This window comes from Dendrobates tinctorius, unplaced genomic scaffold, assembly GCF_039654945.1.
Source record: "Dendrobates tinctorius isolate UK_male_01 unplaced genomic scaffold, ASM3965494v1 ptg000020l, whole genome shotgun sequence".
In the NCBI taxonomy this organism is placed as follows: Eukaryota; Metazoa; Chordata; class Amphibia; order Anura; family Dendrobatidae; genus Dendrobates; species Dendrobates tinctorius.
The window spans coordinates 11,343,838-11,365,918 of record NW_027361688.1 but is presented as its reverse complement, the minus strand read 5'-3'; the positions used below and the strand labels follow the sequence as shown (position 1 = coordinate 11,365,918).

Genomic DNA, 22,081 nt, shown 5'->3' with positions numbered 1-22,081 from the left:
AATAGAGCATCTTTGGGATGTGGTGGAACGGGAGATTCGCATCAGGGATGTGCAGCCGACAAATCTGCGCCAACTATGTGATGCCATCATGTCAATATGGTCCAAAATCTCTGAGGAATGCTTCCAGCACCTTGTTGAATCTCTGCCACGAAGAATTGAGGCAGTTCTGAAGGCAAAAGGGGGTCCAACCCCTTACTAGCATGGTGTACCTAATAAAGTGGCCAGTGAGTGTATATATATACACACACACACACACACACATACATACATACACACACATATATAATTAGTGGGGTAGCGCTGTCATTTAAGTAGGGGATCACTCGCTTGACAGCCACAAAATCAGATCCGGCACAGGTTTTCCATAAACCAGTATAGTTCATGCGGTTTATTAAATATCATAAGCCATGACCAGCAATATATAAACGGCAGAGCGTCCATGACAGAGCTTCACTCTGCTAGCAATGTCCAATACGCAGACTTTTCAGCCTCACAGTTGTATCTCACCCTGTCAGGGTTCTCTCATGGCTGCTTCTCCATACTGAAGACATTCATTCCCTCCAGGGAACTCTCAGGCCCTTGCAGCCATTACTCACAGCTTCCACACGTGCTGTCAGGCAGGAAGCCCCATCTCAGCGGGACCTTCCACACTGGACCAACCGGGTCCAAGCATTCACCCCATTTGACCTACCCTGGCCACATTATATGGTTCATAGCCACGCCCACCGGGTCACATGACTGACCTCATCACAGGTCCTTCAAGCATTTACACACTCTTTCCAACAGTGCTTTAAACACACCCCCTGGGTGAGTTTGTAGGTAACCAGGCCGCCCATCTCTCTAGTTACCTGGAGACTTCTCCCTGACACATTAAAGCAGCACCTCAGCTATGTCATTGCTGATCCACACACATACATAAGTCTCCATCTCAAGGCCACCCACCTTGAGATACATAACAGTCATTCAGTATCTTGCCATTCATCCACTCTCCCGGGACATCCATCCAGCGCCCCCTAGTGGACACAGTGGTCACTACACCACAATATATATATATTCATTCCTTCCAAAAAGAAAGCAGCACACCATGTAGGTTTCAATAAAGCTTGAAAAAGGTTCACACCCATTGAAACCTACATGGTGAGCTGGTTTCTTTTTTGAAGGACTATTTGGAGGTTTGGTATGTACCTCGAAGGCTTGCACCCGGATTTTTTTTATGCTGCTTTTTCAAAATTATAATATAGATTTATTTTAGGGTGCCACGGAGATGCATGGTAAAAATTAAGTCGCATGTTTTTGAAGGTCTTACCTCCTAATTTTGTTCCTTTTTTGGTCATTTTTCTTTTTTTTTTTTTTTTTTAAGATTAGTTATCATTTACTGGTTGCTCAATGGCACATCATATTGCAGTTTTGTTTGTGTAGTATTTATCGTCATGCATATCCCACGTTATGTATGGTATGTTATGCCGTTTACCGATCAGATTAATGGATTTTATATTTTGATAGATCAGGCGTTTCGGAACGCGGTTATACCAAATGTTTGTATATTTTTTTTTTAACCCTTTAATTTTCAATGGGGCGAAAGGGGGAGTGATTTGAACTTAGGTTTTTTTAAAAAATGTTTACATTTAGTCCACATGGAATAATTCACATGCCTTGAGCAAGTGGTAAATCTAAATTTAATGTCAACATATTTTACATAGTGAATCCTTATGCCAAAAGGAACAAATTTGAGGGGTAAGGCTAAGTGCTCAAGTAGCAGAAAATTTCTGCTGAAAAACCTGACTCCCTTCCCAGAAACCGCGCGTTTTTTTCTGCGCGGTTTTTACGCAAAAAATGCGCGCTTTTTATGCGTTTTTTCCCGCGCGTTTTCAAGACGCATAGAAATAGCCAGAAACGCGGAAGAATCCACGAAATTAATGAGCATGCTGCGTTTACCGCAAAGCAGTTTTTTCGCGGTAAAAAACGCATCAGTATGCACAAAAAGTGCAAAATGCATAGAAATGAATGGTAAGCTTATTTTTAGTGGTTTTATTGGAAAATCCACTAAAAATACCGCTAAAAAACACTGTGTGTGAACACAGCCTAAGACTTACCAATTTGCAAAGTTCATTCTTCCTTGGCACCCTGATATATATATATATATATATATATATATATACACATACATACATACATACAGAGAGAGAGAGAGAGAGAGAGTGTGAGAGTGAGTTTAGGTTACAATTTTCAAAGACTCGTGACTTTTTGTATTCATTTCCATAGGTTTTTTATTCTATTACTCTTTGAAAGGGAATCTGTAAGCAAGGTTTTCGTTATGGAATCTTGAGAGCAGCATGATATAGGGGAAGTGACCCCGATTCCAGTGATATATCACTGAGGTGCAGTATTGATAAAACCCGTTTTCTCTGTAGCAGTGCTCAAATGCTGAGCCCTGTATAACCCCTCCCACACACCCGATTGGCTGCTTCCTGTGTATACTGTGGTGTGGGCGGAGTTACACAGATTAGCTGGACTGTCTGGCACAAGACACCTAGTCCTCCAGAGATAATCTCCTGCTGATAAAAAGGCATTTTACGGAAACTACAGCAAACAGCTGAGCAAGGGAGACATCCCCGAAACCAGGCTCTCAACCCCTACATTATGCTGCTAAGGATTCCCTTTAAAAAATGTTTTTGTTCTATTTTAATTCCCCTAGTGGACTTGAATCTGTGACCGTATGATTAATTGTAATATATATTGCACCAAGATGATGGTGGTGGGGACCTGGCTACCAATGGTACCCCAAAATTGGGTTTTGAGTTAGGGATTGATGGGGTGGATTAATGTTAAAGACTAACAGCAGCATTTCAGTGGTTAAACAGTTGTGATCACTGTTGCTAGAAAAGAGTGTATGATCGGTGTAAGACCCCATACCAACCCAAAGAATGAAGATGGAAACATCTCTTTAACTGCACGTTAACCTGACTTTTCAGTATTTCTGTCGAGGAGATGTCTTAGGCGTCAGTGAACAGAGGCTTCATTCAGACATCTTTTTTTTTTCTTAACTATATTGACAAAGCGCCTGCTACGTCCAGGCTGTGACGGAAACGGGAATTTATATTTCCATTCCCTTTTTCAGAGCCGTTTATGTGATTTCCAGAACAAGAATAGCAAGTCAGAAGCTATAAATATGGCAAAAGCTAACATTAAAATAGCTTTAGGGGGTGGGACAATTTTTTTTTTTTTATTATTCAGATGTAAAATTGATTTTTGTAATTTGTTTTCAGAGCTTCATCCCTTCCCAAAATGGAAGTGGGTGAACCAGATAGCCCCTTTAAGGTTGGGGCTAAATGGAAACACAAACACGTTGGATGTAATGATTTCCTATGGTGTTGTGACCTGGGACAGAGTCGCAAATGTTTACGAACACGTTGGATGTTTTGTGATAAGCCGCACACGACACCTGCCATTGAATTCAACGGAAGCCGCACGCGATATGCAACTTATCTGCAACTTGGCTTTTGTATTAACTCCAAACTAGACTTTTCGGAGAATTGCCGTCGCCCGTGTAGCCTAAGCTGAAAGCAAGAACTAAAATGTTGTGTATTGTTAGAGGTATTCTCACATGGACACTTGTTTTACCTTCTTCATCTTCTTAATTTCTTCTTCTTCCTGATGTAAGATTTCCCGCAGCTTCGTCACCTTCTCCATCTCTTTCCTCTCTTGTCCTCGATTGTATCCTAGTTGAATCTCTAATCGTGTTTTTTGATTTTCAAGTTCCAGCCTTAAAAAAAAAAAAAAAAAAAAAAAATTGGAATATTAGGGGTAGACCTAGTCTTACCGATAATGTATTTTTGTTTTTAGGAACCCTCCATGACAGTTCCACAGGAGGTTGGCTCCACATCTTTCTAGTGGCAGGACACACGTAAGAAGTTAAAAATATCCTCTTCCAACCTCACACCCAAAATATCCAGATCGGTATGGATGTTGCCTTTTTTTTTTTTTTCAATCAACATCAATAGAATAGAAAAGATGAGGAAAAGGGGCGCTGTTCGTAGAAACTGAATTCCCGGTGAAACAAATTCTAAATTTTTCCACTCAACCTCTATGACCACACCACAGTAGAAACGTCAAATAATGACAAACTTCAAGGACAATACCTTGGAGGACTTTTCTCCCAAACGGCAGATCTTTATAAGTTATGAACTGAAGACCATGTGGCAGCTCCTCTTGATGAAAGAATTCATCTTCTCGGTTCCAGAGAAAGACACAGTTCTGTTGGGATGAGCCTGGAGTTTCTCCGGAGGACATAGTCCTTGATTCTGAAATGCTTCACACATGGCCTTTTCGATCCAAGTGTCTCAAGGGACTTGAAAAATATTCAGGATTGAGAGTCCTCAGTAGTTGATACCTTTTAATGGCTAACTGAAAAGATGGTAACACATTGCAAGCTTTCGAGACTACTCAGGTCTCTTCATCAGGCTGGACTAATACAAAATCTGAAGTCACATATTTATGCACAATACAGCCTAGAAAAAATGCAATAGATAAGACAAGAGACGTGAAGCAGAACTATCAATATGGGAGAGGGAGAAACATAAATATAAACATTGGACTTTCTCCATCGCTTCATTGGGGGACACAGAAACCATGGGTGTATGCTGCTGCCACTAGGAGTCTGACACTATGTACAAAAAAAAGGTTAGCTCCTCCTCTGCAGTATACACCCCACCGACGGGCACTAATTTCCTCAGTTTAGCTTAGTGTCAGTAGGAGGTGGACACGGGTCTTTCATTAGACCCCTATCTACCTCAACGTGCGTCGTTTCTTTACAGGTTCCGGAGGGATACGGAGTGATCAGTCACATCCGTACTCCCACAAAGAGACTATGAGTATGGCGTGTACTGCCACCCCGTATCCTCATATGTCTGGATGGCAGGACCCAGAGTCCGAGCACGGATGCGTGTCAGGCGATCCAGCTGGTCCTCGCCCCCGTCTCCCACCCACTCGCCCACCAGAGCCTGTCGGTCTGGAAGAGACGTGGTCCTTCTTCTACAAGGACCATTGCTGAGGGGTAAGTATGGGACCCCGGAGCATCAAGCCCTTCCCCTCCCTGCCTCCCTGGCTGCTCCTTTCTTTATCTTTTGGCCTGCCATGCTGCAGGCCCGGGTACCTGGAGGAGCGGGCGCCCTGAGTGACAGGTCACCAGGGTCACGGCTCCTTTAAGCAGCTTCTTCCCTGCGCCCCCCTCCCCGGCTGCACTTATTTTGGCTCAGCAGCCGGGCGGCATGTATGGGGTAGCGATCACGCGGGTGCAGCGTTACCTCCGCGCCGCCCCGCGCTTCCCGCCGGCCGCCGCTTTCTAATCCAGGCCCCGGCTTCTGTCGCGGCCACGCCCCCCGCCTTTTTCCTCAGGCGGGCTTCTCTCCCGCCCGTTCTAAGCCCGCCCACCGCTCGAGGCCGCCCTTCTCTCTCTCCTCCACGTCTGCGCTCCAGGGGCGGTGCTCAGCCTTCTGGCCTGCCCATCAGCAGCAATCCTTTGCTGCAGTTAACCCGCCCTCCCTCTCCCTGTCTTCACAAGGAAGCGCGCTTTTTCTTTCCGGGCTCCCCTCAGGCGGCCGCCATTTTATCCAGCCTGTCAGCCGGACCTCATCGACTCTTCTGTGGCCCTGCAGACTCGAACGAGCCTTGCAGCAGCGCTCACCGGAAGCTTCCACAGGACGCCGGACCGTGAGTAGCTCTGCTTCTGCAGACTGACACCCTCCTCTGCCTCCTGTCCCCCAACCTTCCGGCACTGCTTCAGTGACTTTCCCTCATTATGTCTAATTCTAAGCCTGATCGTGCTCGCCCTCCGGCTTCCACCTGCACCTTAGTCAAGTTTTTTGCATGCTCTTCTTGCAAACGCAAACTTCCCTCAGGTCAGCCCACTCCCCTCTGCACCGACTGCAGCAACCCCATCCAGACCGCCGCCCTGGAGCCCCCTATTGCTCCGGGTGAGAGCGAATCCCCCATTCCAGACTGGGCTTCTTCTTTATCTCAATCAGTAGCGGATCTCACCAGGGTATCTCAGACCCTAGTGGCCGTTCTTGATAAGTTGCCCCTGGACACCTCTGCAGGACCCAGCAGGTCACAAGAGGTTCCATCTGAACCAGCCAGCATGAGCCGCAAAAGACCCAGGCAGGATCTCCGGCCGCAATCCTCCCCTCGCCCCATCTCACCGCATAGTCCTTCCCAGCAGTCGCCTTCCCGTGCCTCCTCACCTGAGTCAGGCGAAGCGATTTCAGATCTGCCATCCGATGAGTTTTTAGAGCTGGATTCGGACCATACCGCGGACATGAAGGTTACAGTACAGAACCTCATTGCAGCGATTAACCACACTTTTGAGATCACAGACTCCCCTGTGGAACCCTCAAATCAGGAGGTTTCCTTCAGACGGGCAGAAACACCTTCCAGAGTCTTCGCTCCTCATTCCGAGTTTGCCAAGCTCCTCACCAGGGAAAGGGAAAATCCGACCAGGCGCTTTCAAAGAGGGAAGCGCCTCGGCGTGCTGTATCCATTCTCTCAAGAGCTCACAGACAACTGGTCGGCTTCTCCCTCTGTAGACGCCCCCGTGTCCAGACTATCTAACAGCACGGTCCTTCCGATTTCAGGTGTGGCGGCTTTGAAGGATTCTAACGACAGGATCATAGAGTCCTTAGCAAAGTCAGCATTCGAAGCGGCTGCAACGGTGCTAAGCCCAGCTTTTGCCTCCACTTGGGTAGCAAAGGCCATAGCTACTTGGGCAGATGATCTCCGCCAAGGCATTCTTGATGGAGCCCAGCCAGAGCGACTGGCCGAGCTAGCCAACCAGATTTCCAAGGCAGGGGAGTATTTGGTCTCCGCCTCTCTAGATGCCGCCTCTTGCGCAGCCCAAGCGTCCAGCAACTTAGGTGCAATCCGGCATACGATTTGGCTCAAGGTTTGGCAGGCAGATTTGTCTTCGAAAAGGTCCCTTACCAATCTGCCCTTTCAGGGTGCACGTCTCTTTGGATCCCAGCTGGACCAGATTATCAAAGACGCCACGGGGGGCACAAGCTCTCTTCTCCCTCAGTCCAAGCCTCGTAGACCCCCTCCAAGGCGTCAGTTTCGGCCCTTTCGATCTTTTCGCCGCGCCGCAACAACAGAGCCTTTTTCCAACCAACAAAGGCCACAGGCACGCCAGGATAGGAAGAAGGTCTCCTTTAGGCCCACTCCATCCTGGCGATCTCACTCCTCCCAGGGCAGATCCTCCAGATCCAGAACTGGAAGGTCCACCTCGGCATGACTACCTAAAGTGTCCCGAGGCGCCTTTGCAACTGGGCGGCCGACTCCTTTTCTTCAGGGATGTCTGTCTGGCCTCAGTGGAAGACGCTTGGGTCAGGGAGGTTGTATCCTCAGGATACAAGATAGAGTTCGTTTCTCGGCCCCGGGATCGTTTCTTCGAATCCCGTCCTCCAAAAGACCCCGCCTTAGTTCCGGGCTTCTTTGCATCCATCAACTCCTTTCTCAGTTCCGGGGTGATTGTGCCCGTTCCCGAAGCAGAGCGATTCACAGGGTTCTATTCAAACCTGTTTGTAGTGCCCAAGAAAGGCGGCACGGTCCGGCGCATTCTGGACCTCAAACTGCTGAACAAGAGGGTCCGCCTGCGTCATTTCAGAATGGAGTCCCTTCGTTCAGTAATCGCTTCCATGGAGGCACAGGAATTCATGTGTTCGATAGATATTCAAGATGCCTATCTGCATGTCCCCATCTTTCACGGACATCAGAGATTTCTGCGTTTTGCGATCCATCAGAACCACTTCCAGTTTGTCGCTCTGCCGTTCGGTCTCGCCACTGCGCCCAGAGTGTTTACAAAGATCATGGCGGCAGTGATGGCCCTGTTGAGGATCAGAGGTCTCGTACTCTTCCCGTACCTCGACGACATTCTGATCAAAGCTCCGTCTTTTCACCAGACTCTTCAAAGCCTTTCCATCGTTCTCGACACCCTGTCCAGTTTCGGGTGGCTCGTAAACAAGAGGAAGTCCTGCCTCGTTCCGACTCAACGTCTTGTGTTCCTAGGCTTATTGTTCGACACCCGTCGATCGAAGGTCTTTCTCCCGGAAGAGAAGTTGATCTCTCTGCGGCGAGATGTTCGATCACTGCAGAGCCCGAAGCTTCCATCTTTCCGGTCAGCAATGAAGGTCTTGGGAAAGATGGTGGCGTCGACCGAAGCGATCCCCTTTGCTCAATTTCACACGAGACCGCTTCAACAGGCCATTCTGTCTCGGTGGAACAGGTCCGTTCTCTCCCTGGATCGTCCACTTCGTCTCTCGTTCCGGGTCAAACAGTCCCTCAATTGGTGGATGACGTCACCCCTCATTTCCCTGGGACGATCATTCCTTCCGATTCACTGGCAGATTGTGACAACGGACACCAGCCTTCTCGGCTGGGGAGCTGTGTTTCGCAGTCTGGACGGTTCAGGGTCGGTGGTCGTCTCAAGAGACAACTCTGCCGATCAACGTCCTCGAGATACGGGCGATTTATCTGTCTCTCATTCACTGGGAAAGGCTTCTCAGGGGTCTGCCGGTCCGCATTCAGACAGACAATGCCACAGCGGTGGCATATGTCAACCACCAAGGGGGGACACGGAGCTCCTCGGCTCTAGCGGAAGTGTCCAGGATTCTCCTCTGGGCAGAGGTATCGGTCCCAGCGATATCCGCAGTGCACATTCCCGGCGTGGAAAACTGGGCCGCCGATTTTCTCAGCCGCGATGGTCTCGCGGCGGGAGAGTGGTCCTTACATCTGGACGTCTTTCATCAGCTTTGCCGTCGTTGGGGGACTCCGGACGTGGACCTGCTGGCATCTCGCCTGAACAGGAAGGTCCCACAGTTCGTATCCAGGGCCCGAGATCCTCTCGCAGTGGGCGCCGATGCTCTGACCATTCCCTGGTCGCAGTTCAAGCTCCCTTATCTGTTCCCTCCTCTTCCTCTTCTTCCCAAGCTGTTGAAGAAAATCAAGGCGGAAGGGGTACCAGTCATCCTCATTGCTCCGGATTGGCCCAGAAGAGCTTGGTTCGCGGACATGGTCAACCTTCTCGCAGACGCTCCCTGGAAGCTTCCAGAGCAGATCTTCTGTCTCAAGGTCCGATCTGCCACCCCAATTCTCGGCCGCTCAATTTAACGGCGTGGCTGTTGAAACCGCGGTTCTGAGGCGGTCAGGTTTTTCAGATCGGGTTATTCACACCATGATCCGGGGCAGAAAACCATCATCTTCCAGAATTTATTATCGTACGTGGAAGGCCTATTTCACTTGGTGCGAGGCCAATGGCGTTCTGCCCATGTCCTTTTCTCTTCCTTCTATTCTGGCGTTCCTCCAGGCAGGCCTAGATGCGGGCCTTGCCCTCAGTTCTTTGAAGGGTCAAGTTTCGGCGCTCTCCATTCTTTTTCAGAAGACGTTGGCCACCCGTCCGCAGGTCAAAACCTTTCTTCAAGGTGTGGCTCACACGGCACCTCCGTACCGCACTCCCGTGGATCCATGGGATCTGAATCTGGTTCTGGAGGCTCTTCAACGGTCTCCCTTTGAACCTCTCAGGGAAGTCTCCCTGTCCCTTCTCTCCTGGAAAGTGGCATTTCTGGTGGCCATCACCTCCATCCGACGCGTGTCGGAATTGGCAGCCCTTTCTTGTCGCCCCCCTTTCCTGGTGCTCCATCAGGACAAGGTGGTCCTACGGCCCCCGCCTTCCTTCCTTCCTAAGGTGGTGTCCACTTTCCACCTAAATGAGGACATTGTTCTCCCATCCTTTTGTCCGGGTCCAATCCACCCTCTGAAGCGCTCCTTGAACAAGTTAGACCTGGTCAGGGCCATGAAGGTCTACTTGGCTAGGACGTCTCCCTTGCGGAAGACAGACTCTCTTTTCATCATTCCAGATGGTGCGCGGAAAGGTCAGCCGGCCTCCAAGGCTACCATTGCTCGCTGGATCAGATCAGCAATTTTGGAAGCCTACCGGGTCAAGCATCGGGTGCCCCCTCCTGGAATTAGAGCTCACTCTACCCGGGCAGTGGGTGCCTCCTGGGCGGTGCATCACAGAGCTTCTGCGCAGCAGCTCTGCAAAGCGGCAATCTGGTCTTCGATCCACACGTTTGCCAAATTTTACAAGGTCCACACCTACGCTTCGGCCGGCGCCAGCCTAGGCAGAAGGATCTTGCAGGCGGCGGTGGTGAGTCCGCTGACCTGATGGAAGTTTGTTTCCCACCCCAGGGACTGCTTTGGGACGTCCCATGGTTTGAAGCGATGGAGAAAACAGGATTTTTGGTTGCTTACCGTAAAATCTGTTTCTCGGAGCCTTCATTGGGGGACACAGCACCCTCCCATTTCTGCAACTCCTGTTTCTTATGTTTGTTGTTGATTACAGTTGAGTTGTCTGTTCTGTTTTCATTCTGTTTTGTTACCTCTCCTACTGCTTTGTCACTAACTGAGGAAATAAGTGCCGGTCGGTGGGGTGTATACTGCAGAGGAGGAGCTAACCTTTTTTTGTACATAGTATCAGCCTCCTAGTGGCAGCAGCATACACCCATGGTTTCTGTGTCCCCCAATGAAGGCTCCGAGAAACAGATTTTACGGTAAGCAACCAAAAATCCTGTTTTCTCCCTCTCCCATATTGATAGCTCTGCTTCACGTCACTTGTCTTATCTATTGCATTTTTTCTAGGCTGTGTTGTGCATAAATATGTGACTTCAGATTTTGTATTAGTCTAGCGTGATGAAGAGACCTGAGTAGTCTCGAAAGCTTGCAATGTGTTACCATCTTTTCAGTTAGCCATTAAAAGGTATCAACTACTGAGGACTCTCAATCCTGAATATTTTTCTATCTACTGGCTAACACGGTACAAAGATATACATCTTTCCTGTATCAAGGGACTTGAAATCTTTCCCCCTTTTTTGTTTTTCAGAATCGCAAAACAGGATGAAGAGATATTGGTCTTGGAGAATTGTTCTGTGGACAGCAAAAGGAATTAAATTCCTCTTCTTTCTTGTTGGCTGGATTCAGCCAAATAGGTAAAATGATTTCTGGTAAAGGACTTCTGAAATGATATGATAGAATAATCTTATGCATAGATTCTATTTTCCTGTCGTCTTGACCTCGTAGGTTATGTTCTCCAGATCAGAGCGCCTGATTTTCTCCCACTCTTCTACCAGCAGTTAATGACTATACACTGTGTGCAGAATTATCAGGCAAGTTGTATTTGAGAGGATTCTTTTTATTATTGAACTATGTTCTCGATCGACTCAAATATCAAAGCTTAATATTTTTGGAAGTTGGAGTGGTTTTTTTTAGATTTGGCTATTTTAGGAGGATATCTGTTTGTGCAGGTAACTATTATTGTGCAGAATTATTAGGCAACTTAGTAAAAACCAAATATATAACCATCTTACTTGTTTATTGTCACCAGGTAAACCAATATAACACAAAATTTAGAAATAAACATTTCTGACATTCAAAAAACAAAACAAAACAAAAAAAAAAAAAAAAAATCAGTGACCAATCTAGCCACCTTTCTTTACGATGACATTCACCTCCCTTCCATCCATAGATTCTGTCAGTTGCTTGATCTGTTTACGATCCGCATTGCAATGTGCCGCAGCCACCACAGCCTCCCAGACACTGCTCCGAGAGGTGTACTGTTTTTTCCCTCTCTGTAGATCTCACGGTTTTTGAAGGACCACAGGTTCTCTATGGGGTTCAGATCAGGTTAACAAGGGGGCTGTGTCATTATTTTTTCTTCTTTTAGACCTTTACTGGCCAGCCACGTTGTGGAGTATTTGGATGCATGTGATGGGAGCATTGTCCTGCATGAAAATCATGTTTTTCTTGAACGATACTGACTTCTTCCTGTACCATTGCTTGAAGGAGGTGTCTTCCAGAAACTGGCAGTAGGTCTGGGAGTTGAACTTCACTCCATCTTCAACCCGAAAAGGTCCCACAAGTTCATCTTTGATGATACCAGCCCATACCAGTACCCCACCTCCACCTTGCTGGCGTCTGAGTCGGAGTGGAGCTCTCTGCCCTTTACTTATCCAGCCTCAGGCTCATCCATCTGGCCCATCAAGAGTCGCTCTCATTTCATCAGTCCATAAAACCTTAGAAAAATCAGTCTTACAATATTTCTTGACCCAGTCTTGACGTTTTATCTTATGTTTCTTGTTGAAAGGTAGTCATTTTCCAGCCTTCCTTACCTTGGCCATGTCCCTGAGTATGGCACACCTTGCTCTGAAATATGGCAAAACTGGTGGCAAATGGCATCTTGGCAGCTTCATGCTTGATTTTCCTCAATTCATGGGCAGTTATTTTGCGCCTTTTTTTATCAACACGCTTCTTGCGACCATGTTGGATATTTGCCATGAAACGCTTGATTGTTCGGTGATCACGCTTCAACAGTTTGGCAATTTCAAGACTGCTGCATCCCTCTGCAAAACATCTCGCAATTTTTGACTTTTCACAGTCTGTCAAATCTCTCTTCTGACCCATTTTGCCAAAGGAAAGGAAGTTGCCTAGTAATTAAGCACACCTTATATAGGGTGTTGATGTCATTAGACCACACCCCTCCTCATTAGATGCAAATCACCTGATTTACCTAATTAGCAGATGGCTTTCAAGCCTATACAGCTTGGAGTAGGACAACATGTATATAGGGATTTTAGTGTACTCACCGTAAAATCCTCTTCTCCGAGCCATTCATTGGGGGACACAGAGACAGTGGGTGTTATGCTGCTGCCACTAGGAGGACACTAAGCAATCAGAAAGAAAAAAGTTAACTCCTCCCCTGCAGTATACACCCCACAGCTGGATGAGACATCTCCAGTTCTTGCTTAGTGTCTGTAGGAGGCACTTGGGTCTGGTTTCAGACCCCACCGTTTTTATTTTAATTTTGATTTTTTCTGTAAATTTTTATTTTTTAATTAACGGAGTGAAGGGGGCGACGGTTCCTTTCTACGGCCTGCTCTCCCCCGAAACAACAACACGCAAGCACGTGGAGTATCCCTTCACGTACCTTTCCTGCAACGTTTTTGGGGCTGATTCCTCTACCTCTGGCGATCGGTGGGTCTGAAACCAGACCCAAGTGCCTCCTACAGACACTAAGCAAGAATTGAAGATGTCTCATCCAGCTGCAGGGTGTATACTGCAGGGGAGGAGTTAACTTTTTTCTGATTGCTTAGTGTCCTCCTAGTGGCAGCAGCATAACACCCACTGTCTGTGTCCCCCAATGAGGCGTAGGAGAAAAAAAAAAAAAAAAAAAGGGATGATGTGATCAAAATACTCATTTGCCTAATAATTCTGCACACAGTGTAAGCAGCTTTCTAGAACAATTGAGGATAGAAGTGGAAAGAGCTTCAAAAGTGGTGGAAGGTCTATCCTTACATCCCAACGTTTAGAGGGAAAATGTTAAGACATATGCGTTTGGCAAAGGACGGCCAGATCTTGATTGAAGAATGAGCACAAGGCACCTGAACTTTTCATTTGTTAGCCTAAAATCCTTTTTTCCAGGCATTCTTCAAAGAAATCCAAGACGTTTGATTTGTTAGGATGAAAGGAGTCCAGAGGTGTGCTCCACACAAAGCGTAGGTCTTCCAAATCTTGTTACACCGACGAAAAATAGGGTAACAATGTTTTGAACGGTTTACTTTCAGGCTCCATATCTCACCATCCACTACAGCTTCTAACATAACACCATCATTTTATAGACAATCCTTTTGGCCATCTCATACATAAATTTGACTTGCAACTATTTAGCATCTGATTAGTTATGCAGATTTTTGTCAGGTCACTGCATTGATACTGCTTTGCTCCTGGTGGTGGAAAAATCTTTTTCTTCTTGAATACTACAAATTACAACCTGTTCTCACATTCCCTAATAGCTCAGAGTGTTATTAGGTTCATTCCCAAGTGAGAGGTCACTGATTCAAATCATCGAGGAGCAGCCACGAAGACGATTTCCCAAGAAAAGAGAAACAGCATCATCCAGCTCATCGATAGTGGTCTCTTGGCCAAGAAAATTGCCAAACTGCATCATGTGAGCGCCATGAAAAATGGAAGACTACAAAATGAAGTCCATCAATCCATTCAAAAGCCAAGAGGTGGACGTCCAGGCAAAATATCAGAGTCAACAAGTCGGCTCATCACAAGGTCTATCAGTTCTGGTGCGACAAACAGGGCAATGGAGGAGGCTCGTATGCTCCATAATAGTGAGATCACAGACATCCATGCAAGAACCATGCGACACACTCCAATATCTCAGGGGAAAGGAGGAGGCTCTGACTGGGCAATCTTGATGGTCTGAAGCCGAAGGCTAAATACTACCGTAACTGAAAGAGGCAGGTCCAGAATCCAGGGGAGACTTGAGCAGCATGATGAGGAAGAAGACTGGATTACTGCCCTCAACTGCCCCGTGAGCATAAGAGGACATTACTATCACTCAGTCACCATCCCGGATCGTAGCTAGCTTACCTCTCCATGATCCATATGGACAGGAAAAACAGAGCTCACCCCAAGGTGCGGTCATGGAGGGTGACTGAAGAAAAATTAAATACATGACAGATGGCAAGGATTTGGTCTGCCATACATCAACTGCAACTAAGGGAAACCATGCATCTTAGTTGTTGGCAAAATGTTCATCTGACACCAATACTCCGCATGGGCATGAACTCTGTATGTTAAAGGATCAGGCATACTGAAATCCAATATGACCTATCCTTCTTTCCTCCTATAAAGAAAAAGGTAAGCGCAGAGACACCTTAATACACTAGATGGTCAGCTAATACCACCAAAATCAGTGAGGTGTGGTCGACTGTCCTTTAATATGCATGACCACTTATTTGTGACCGTGATATTGAAGCACTTATTAGATTAGTGGGGGGGGGGGGGTCGGACACCTGGGACCCCACACAGTCAACACGAGCAAGTACACAATGTAAAGAGCTGGGACATCACAGCTCGGTAAAGCGTAATGGCCACTCTTGGGTACTGCAGCTTATAAGCTCCTATTGAAACGAACGTGATCCAAATATCATAGTCTAAAGTCTGGCAACTACACAATGTACATTACCCAGCCTTGGGGAGACCTAAAACAGCTTATCGCTGGGTGTACCAGGTGTCGATCTGATATTGGGAGATCTGTCCTAAGGCTAGGTGAGGTGATTGATGTCTAAAGGGGGTTTTACACATAGCGATATCGCTATCAATATCGCTAAAACGTCACTGATTTTGTGACGTTATAGCGATATTGCTAGCGATATTGCTGTGTGTGATACTTACTTCCGACCGGCTCCCCCGCTGTCCATCGCTGATCGGGCGGCTCCATTTCTCGTCGGGCGCTTCCTGCTGGGGCTTCCTGCTGTGACGACGAGCGACGCGTGGAGGCGGGCGGGAGGACGTCTGGATCGCTGTGTGTGAAAGGTAAGTATCGCCCGCTGCGTCGCTGCTGCATCGCTGTGAGGTCTTCCTGTGTGGAAGCTCACTAGCGATCATTTAGCGATGCACCAGCGATCCTGACCGGGTCGGATCGCTGGTGCATCGCTAAACGTAAAAGGCCCTCAAGTCCTACATAAACCCTTTAAGGTGCTAATATATCATTTTAGAAAAAAAAATACCTCTTCTTATCAGTTTCTTGATGCTGTTTTAAATATTCCTCCTCGTAATCCCGAATGTTAGACACACCAATCTCTTCACAGAAAGATCTGAATACTTTATCCTCCACCTTAAAAAAAAAGTTAAAAGGAACGTGCAACATTCACATTATGAAAATGTACCTGTATGTGGATTTCTCACTTTAGCTTATACATACACATTGGATCTAAAATGTTCCCTCCAGTGCTCTCCTCTGTATAGAGAGCACTTGTCCTTCCCGAAGACCTTCCGCAAACAAGGTACAGTAAAGCCAAGCATGTCCTCATAGAGATACTCTTATAAACATGACGTGTCATAGCATATAGATTACCTTATTCATTTGTTCTTGAAGTTCGTCTATTTCGATTCTTCTCCTTTCGAGCTCCTCCTTTTCCATTGTGATCTGAGATGCCATGTTGGAGAACTCACTTTCTAGCCTGGATCTTTCCTGCATAGGAATAATGTTAGAACGTGAGGAAAAATTAAAATATTTCTTTTTTTTAATCTGGAACCACAAAAGGTATGACAAGCCTCGTAAACAAAAAGAGGTTTTGCATCTCTACTGTCAGATCAACTGAGGGAGTAGGTCTCGCCAAAGGTTTGTAGACTAGGACTCCAAGGACACCAAAAGAAAATATGAAGATTGCGCACAATAGATATGGTGCGTGTAGCACCATGCCAATTCCATGGGTCCTCTGCCATCACATTCCTGCCCCATCATCTTCCTTCCTTGGGAATTCTGGAGAGTTATTTCTCTTCCAACACTATGGAGGCCTTCTACAAGGTCTCTTGCCAAACCCCCCTCACAGGTGGTCCGAGTCATCCCTTGTGGTGCTTGAAATACCTCCATCGATTGATCACCTGGAAAATATCCTTATTTTTCTGGCTGGGCCTACTCCTTGTGACATGGTCACAGTTTTAGATCCAGTATCTGGATTCTGGCCTTCCTGAAACCTCTTTTCGACAGTATTTTGCAGCCTCTCTCCCCATCAGGATACTAATATGCGTTGATCATTATTAAGTTCTTGTGGTATAGTGATCACTTCTGGAAAGCATAGCAACTTTCTTCCTCTGTGGAGAACAATGATGCCACATCCCAATAAGCCAGATCCATCAGCCTCTTTGCAGTTCAATACTGCTATCATCACTTCATGGCTCTTTCCTTCAGCCTGGAGAATGGCAAAACGTCATGTCCTAGAGGACATGAGGAACAAAGGGAAGTTCCCGCCATTGCTGTTACTATACTTGGCCGATTTGATGGTTCTCTCTCATTCTGAAAGTCTTTTCAACCTTCTAATCGTCTAGTCTTTTTTGTTCTTTTCAACCCAAATAACCTTCTTGGGCATGGTATCCTCTATGTCAGAGCACAGCACGTCCTTTGTTCTTACTTTTCACGCCCGCCCCCTTCTACAGGCAATTGTAGCCCAATGAGATCTATCTCCAGCCTCATAGTATCATCTTAAACTTTTGGATATACATCATGCACTCCAACGAAGACTACGAATCCTTGTTCTGTTTTGCTGTCTTTCATACTCTTGTACAAGAACTTCCAACTAATATTCTGGATCCATGGACAAATTCTCTCTCTCCACTATGAGAGGGACACCATATCTGGAGCCAGTCGTGAACCATTGAAGTTGGGACCCACAGCTCATCATTTAAGAGTCAACCAGATAAGTCGCTTTTCCATAGTGGGGCTTCTTCCTGGGGTCCACATCTTAGTAGTGAACAAACTGATATCAGACTCCCTCAGGAGAAACAGTCAGGATACAAGAGAGAAGTTTCTTAATTTACCAGTCATGCATCTGGTCGAGAACCTAGACTATGATTTTGATTGCATTTCAATCCCAACTCTCCCAGTTAGAGGCCCAGATATGGAATCGTCTGGCTCTGCTTATGGATGTTGTTTGCTAGAATTGCCTTAGTCTTCCACCAACATTTAGAGTTGCCCATTTTCAAGTTCAACAATGTCTCTCCACATTGAGATCCTTAATTTCCTCGTGGAGTAAGGAATGACCTTCTCCAGTCTTCTTTTATTAACCTTTATCAAACAAACTTGACAAGTTTTCTCCCATGCAGAATCACTCTACAAGAAGCCATGTATTTGCCTCTTTACGATTTCTTTTCTTTGGCTTCTTACTGGAAGGTTGCCGTTTAGTGGCCAATTCTTCCCATTTTGGGTGGCTATTTTACAACATCCAGGTTTGTAGTCGCCATTTTATTCCCTGCCACTCTCCATGTAGATCTTTCATCTTTTCCCCTATATCTTCAGTCCTTATGAATAAGTCATGTATTTCCCATCTCCTTCCCATCCAAGGAAATACCTTTCTCTTAGTCTGGATGCTTGAAACATCCTTGTTTCACCGCTTCGACTCTCTTTTCGTCATGTAAACGGCATCTAAAGCTCCAATCATTTAACAGATCAGGATTTGTAAGGCTATTTTTGCAAAAGCAAGGTCTTGCACATTTTCCTTGGATGATGGTGCAGCACAGGTCTCTGTTCTTCAGGTAGGAGCCGCTTGGGGGGGGGGGGGGGTCGTCTTCTCTTCAGGGCACACGTTGGGCTTTGGTTGCTTCTCCTTGTCACAATTTTCTCACGAAGCAGAGAGCTGGTTAGCTTATCTGTCCCCAGACACTGCTTTAGGAAAACCCTTAGTTTTCCAACTATATGAAAGAGGAAACAGAATTTCTTCATCTGCATGGCTTCTTTTTTATCTTCAGTTCCAACCATCAACAATTATGTTCATTTTACTGGTTACCATCTCTTGGCTTCTCCTTATTTCTTGTGAAGACACATTAGTTCAGTGGCTGTAGCCTGTAGAGAAGGAGATAACACTTGTTCACAGCTGCATGGTAGCAATAGTCACTCGTGGTCTTCTGTCCCCCACAATAAACACAGCAAGAAAAAATACTTTATCATTATTATACACAAAAGAAGATGAAACGTGTAAGAGTGTTTTATTACAGCAAGGCAGCTCCCGAGTTGTTTCTTCGTAATGACTTCGAGCTCGCTTTGGGAATACTTAAGACGAGTCTGCGTTCCCTGTAACTGAGCCTGAAGCTGCTTTAGGTCGCTCTCCTTCCTCTTTATCTTCATTAGCTCCTAAGTTATAAAAAAAAAAACAAAAAAAAAAACAAAACAATCAAATAATAAATACAGAAACAATAGGAGTAAAAACCTTGTACCATAATGCGGTTACCTTCAGCTCACTCATCAGACAATCTTTCTTCTCTTTTAACTCATTGATCTCTTTTTCGTCCCAGCGTTTTGCTTTAAATCGCAAATCGCTTGAACCTCCGGAAATAACCCCGGATTTCAAGAATAAAGTCCCATCCAGAGAAACGGTCTGGAAAGATAAACACCACATACATGATGCTGCAGTTCAATTTTCTTTCTCTTGTGATTTTTGGACCAATGTACATTATGTCATATCAATACATGACAGAGGGAAAACAGGAGGTTATTGAGGAATCAGGCATCCCAGGTCAGCAGTTCAGCAAATGAAGAAAAGTTCTTATTAAATCTTTATTTTTGGAGCATGGTAGTTAATGAGAAAAAAGGCTATTAATACCCTGCTTTTATATTAAGATTTATTTTGCAATGTGAAAGTTTACTTCTTAATATTTTGGATTTTTTTTTAAATACTTTTACCTTTTTTCACCTCACTACAGAACTTGGACATGCTACTGCCCCAGCACCATCTGTGTCACATACATTTACGGTGCATGTAATTATCTACATTGTGCCATCTGCTATACATTTCCGCTGCTGACACTAAGAAGTTAAACACTTGGAATTAAAGGGATTGTCTAGGCAAAACATCCTCTACATGACTTGACACTGGATTTGGAGAGATTACAGCATACAGTGAGCATCCACCACCCTGCAAATGCTGGGAGCGCACTTGTGACTCTCCAAGACCAGATGAGGTGAGACAGGATGGCTGGGTATCCCCTTTAGAAAATTTTTTTTAAGCAATGAATAACTTACTTTTTGTCTTTGGGGTCCATCAAACGCAATGTGTTTTGCTTCTTTTACCGTCTCACATACCAGTCCGTTGCCACATACAAACTGAATAACTTTTTTTAATGAGGCGCTGGAGCACTGCACCACATCGATCATCATTTTTGCACCTTTTATTTCTCTTAGCTTTTCATTGATTGGCTTTATCTGTAGATAGAAGACAAAAGGACATTGGTTCTATCGCTGCTACTATAATATCTGTTAACGGGTTATTTTATGCAAAATGGAAAGTTACTTCCAGGTAGTCCAAAGAAAGGAAGGTCTCTGGCTCTGCCCTCTCCTCTTTAAGGAACTTGATGCAGTCTCTTGCCACCTTCTCGGCAGACACAACAATGGCATTCATGTATTTGCCAAACACTTTGGTAACGGCGAGTTGATATTTTTTGTGGATTGGGTGACACAGCTCGAATAATTTCCCGTACTACAAAATAAAAAGTTACAATTAACACTGCGACACCTATAAACAACCGGGTTAGTGGGTTTTGTTTTTAAGAAAAAAAACACAACCATGTTTTACCACGGCATCAGGATACATTCTTTTCATGCTCTCCAGGATTTCGGTTTTCCTTTTCTGACGGCTTCCTTCGTGGTAATCGATTCGGGCGTTCTGCAACTCGATGACTGTACTGTTCAGTTCTTCGTTGACTTCAGACATTCTCTGCTTTCCTGATTCGATTTCGTGCACAAGTTTCTCCTCTTGCTTCTTGTGCTCGTCCAGAGCTTTGCTGTAAAACATATTCCAGTCGTTTTAATACCAGGATTAACAGTAAGAAAAAGGATTGAGAGAACAATGATTGCAGACTTGACTGCTTTATTGCTCTGATCAAGATACGATATGATGCTTAATAATGTAATACATACATGCTCGTGTTAATGTAATCTGATAATTTCCCTCTGCGCCTGTGGTATTCTTCTACCTGATCCTCCACATACTTCACATTCCCCTGTAAAACAGGGAACGATCACCCTCTTATTATGGCAGTGAATGTCAGACCACCACTTGGACTAACTTGAAAGTATTTACTTCTATTTCCTTAAGCCTCCTCTCGCCTATCGTCAGCTTATCTTGGTTCGCTTTTTGTTCCCAATGCAGTTTTTCCAAATGCTGTTGCAAAACGGCGCTTTTCTTCCTCGCAGTGTCCTTCAAAGACTTGTACTCTTCTAGCTGTAAAAGTATAAAACCAAGCAATCAAAAACACATCGCGATCATAACCTCAGACACCGACTCTGCAGTCTTCTATTACCTGACTCTGCTCCAGCTCTACATCCACCTGTCGTCTCGAATGGTCCTCTTCCACCTTCCTCTCGAATTCCCTCTGTGCCTCCTGGATGGCGCTGATTTCTGTCTCCAGTTCCGCAATCTCCTGCTCTAGTTTGTGGAAGCGTTTCTCGTTATTCTTCACGGCAGAATTAGTGGACTCAGATTTTTTCAGCCGGTGGGAGGTATTTTCTTTTGCTTTGATATACTGGGGTCTTAGGTTATTTAATAATATTTCTCGACTTCTAGAACAAAGAAGAAAAGCACGCTGGCATAAAATGCACCAGTCGCACGACGATTAATATATTTGGTTTATCACTTGCTGTGCGTTTGCCATAAATATCAACACAAGCTGTAGTTTGGTATAAATTTGTACAATTTGTACATTTGTAAATCATGATACGCGTGTCAGGCTTTGTAAGGCCCTAACACCTTCTAAAAAGCTCCTCCCAGGAGGCCCTGACCGCCCCAAAAAGGTGGAGGTCTGCCCTTGGTCTTATAGACTTCCACAATCAGCCGGCGTGAGCCATTTGGAAATGGTTGCCTTGAAGGCTCACCGCACCTTGCGTGGTACAACAAATAACAAAAAAAGGCTTTCATTGACGAAAAGAAGAACAGAGTTCAAGAAGGTGGAAAGAAAAGTTCTGGGGATGAATGAGAGACAAGCAAAAACAGGATTTTTTGTTGCTTACCGTAAAATCTGTTTCTCTGAGCCTTCATTGGGGGACACAGAAACCATGGGTGTATGCTGCTGCCACTAGGAGGCTGACACTATGCAAATAAAAAAGTTAGCTCCTCCTCCGCAGTGTACACCCCACCGACAGGAAGTAGGATGCTCAGTTAGTGAGAAAGCAGTAGGAGAAGCAATCTGTAACGAGATAAAAACAGAAAACACAAATCCATACTGTAACAATATTATACAGTAAACGGTGCTGTTCAACTTGGGAGGGTGCTGTGTCCCCCAATGAAGGCTCAGAGAAACAGATTTTACGGTAAGCAACAAAAAATCCTGTTTTCTCTATCGCCTTATTGGGGACACAGAAACCATGGGACGTCCCAAAGCAGTCCTCAAGGGGAGGGAACAGCAAATAACCCCATCAGGACGAGGGAGTCACCCTCGTCACCTGCAAGGTCACCTGCGAGGTCTTCTTTACCCCGACCGG

General features: G+C 45.7%; 1 protein-coding gene across 3 annotated transcripts in view; it reads right to left on the bottom strand.

The window, feature by feature from the left end:
• The window catches only part of SMC1B (structural maintenance of chromosomes 1B), an 88,353-nt gene that overhangs the window by 52,993 nt on the left and 13,279 nt on the right, over nt 1-22,081 (bottom strand). For all 3 annotated transcript variants that reach the window (XM_073567663.1, XM_073567664.1, XM_073567665.1), the window contains exons 6-16: nt 20,905-21,163; nt 20,685-20,825; nt 20,522-20,604; nt 20,178-20,385; nt 19,896-20,081; nt 19,628-19,807; nt 18,837-18,983; nt 18,602-18,739; nt 15,968-16,084; nt 15,621-15,727; nt 3,622-3,763 (exon numbers count right to left, since the gene is read on the bottom strand). In XM_073567663.1, the coding sequence (XP_073423764.1) occupies nt 3,622-3,763; nt 15,621-15,727; nt 15,968-16,084; nt 18,602-18,739; nt 18,837-18,983; nt 19,628-19,807; nt 19,896-20,081; nt 20,178-20,385; nt 20,522-20,604; nt 20,685-20,825; nt 20,905-21,163 (1,708 nt within the window). The remainder of the gene's footprint in view (nt 1-3,621; nt 3,764-15,620; nt 15,728-15,967; nt 16,085-18,601; nt 18,740-18,836; nt 18,984-19,627; nt 19,808-19,895; nt 20,082-20,177; nt 20,386-20,521; nt 20,605-20,684; nt 20,826-20,904; nt 21,164-22,081) is intronic.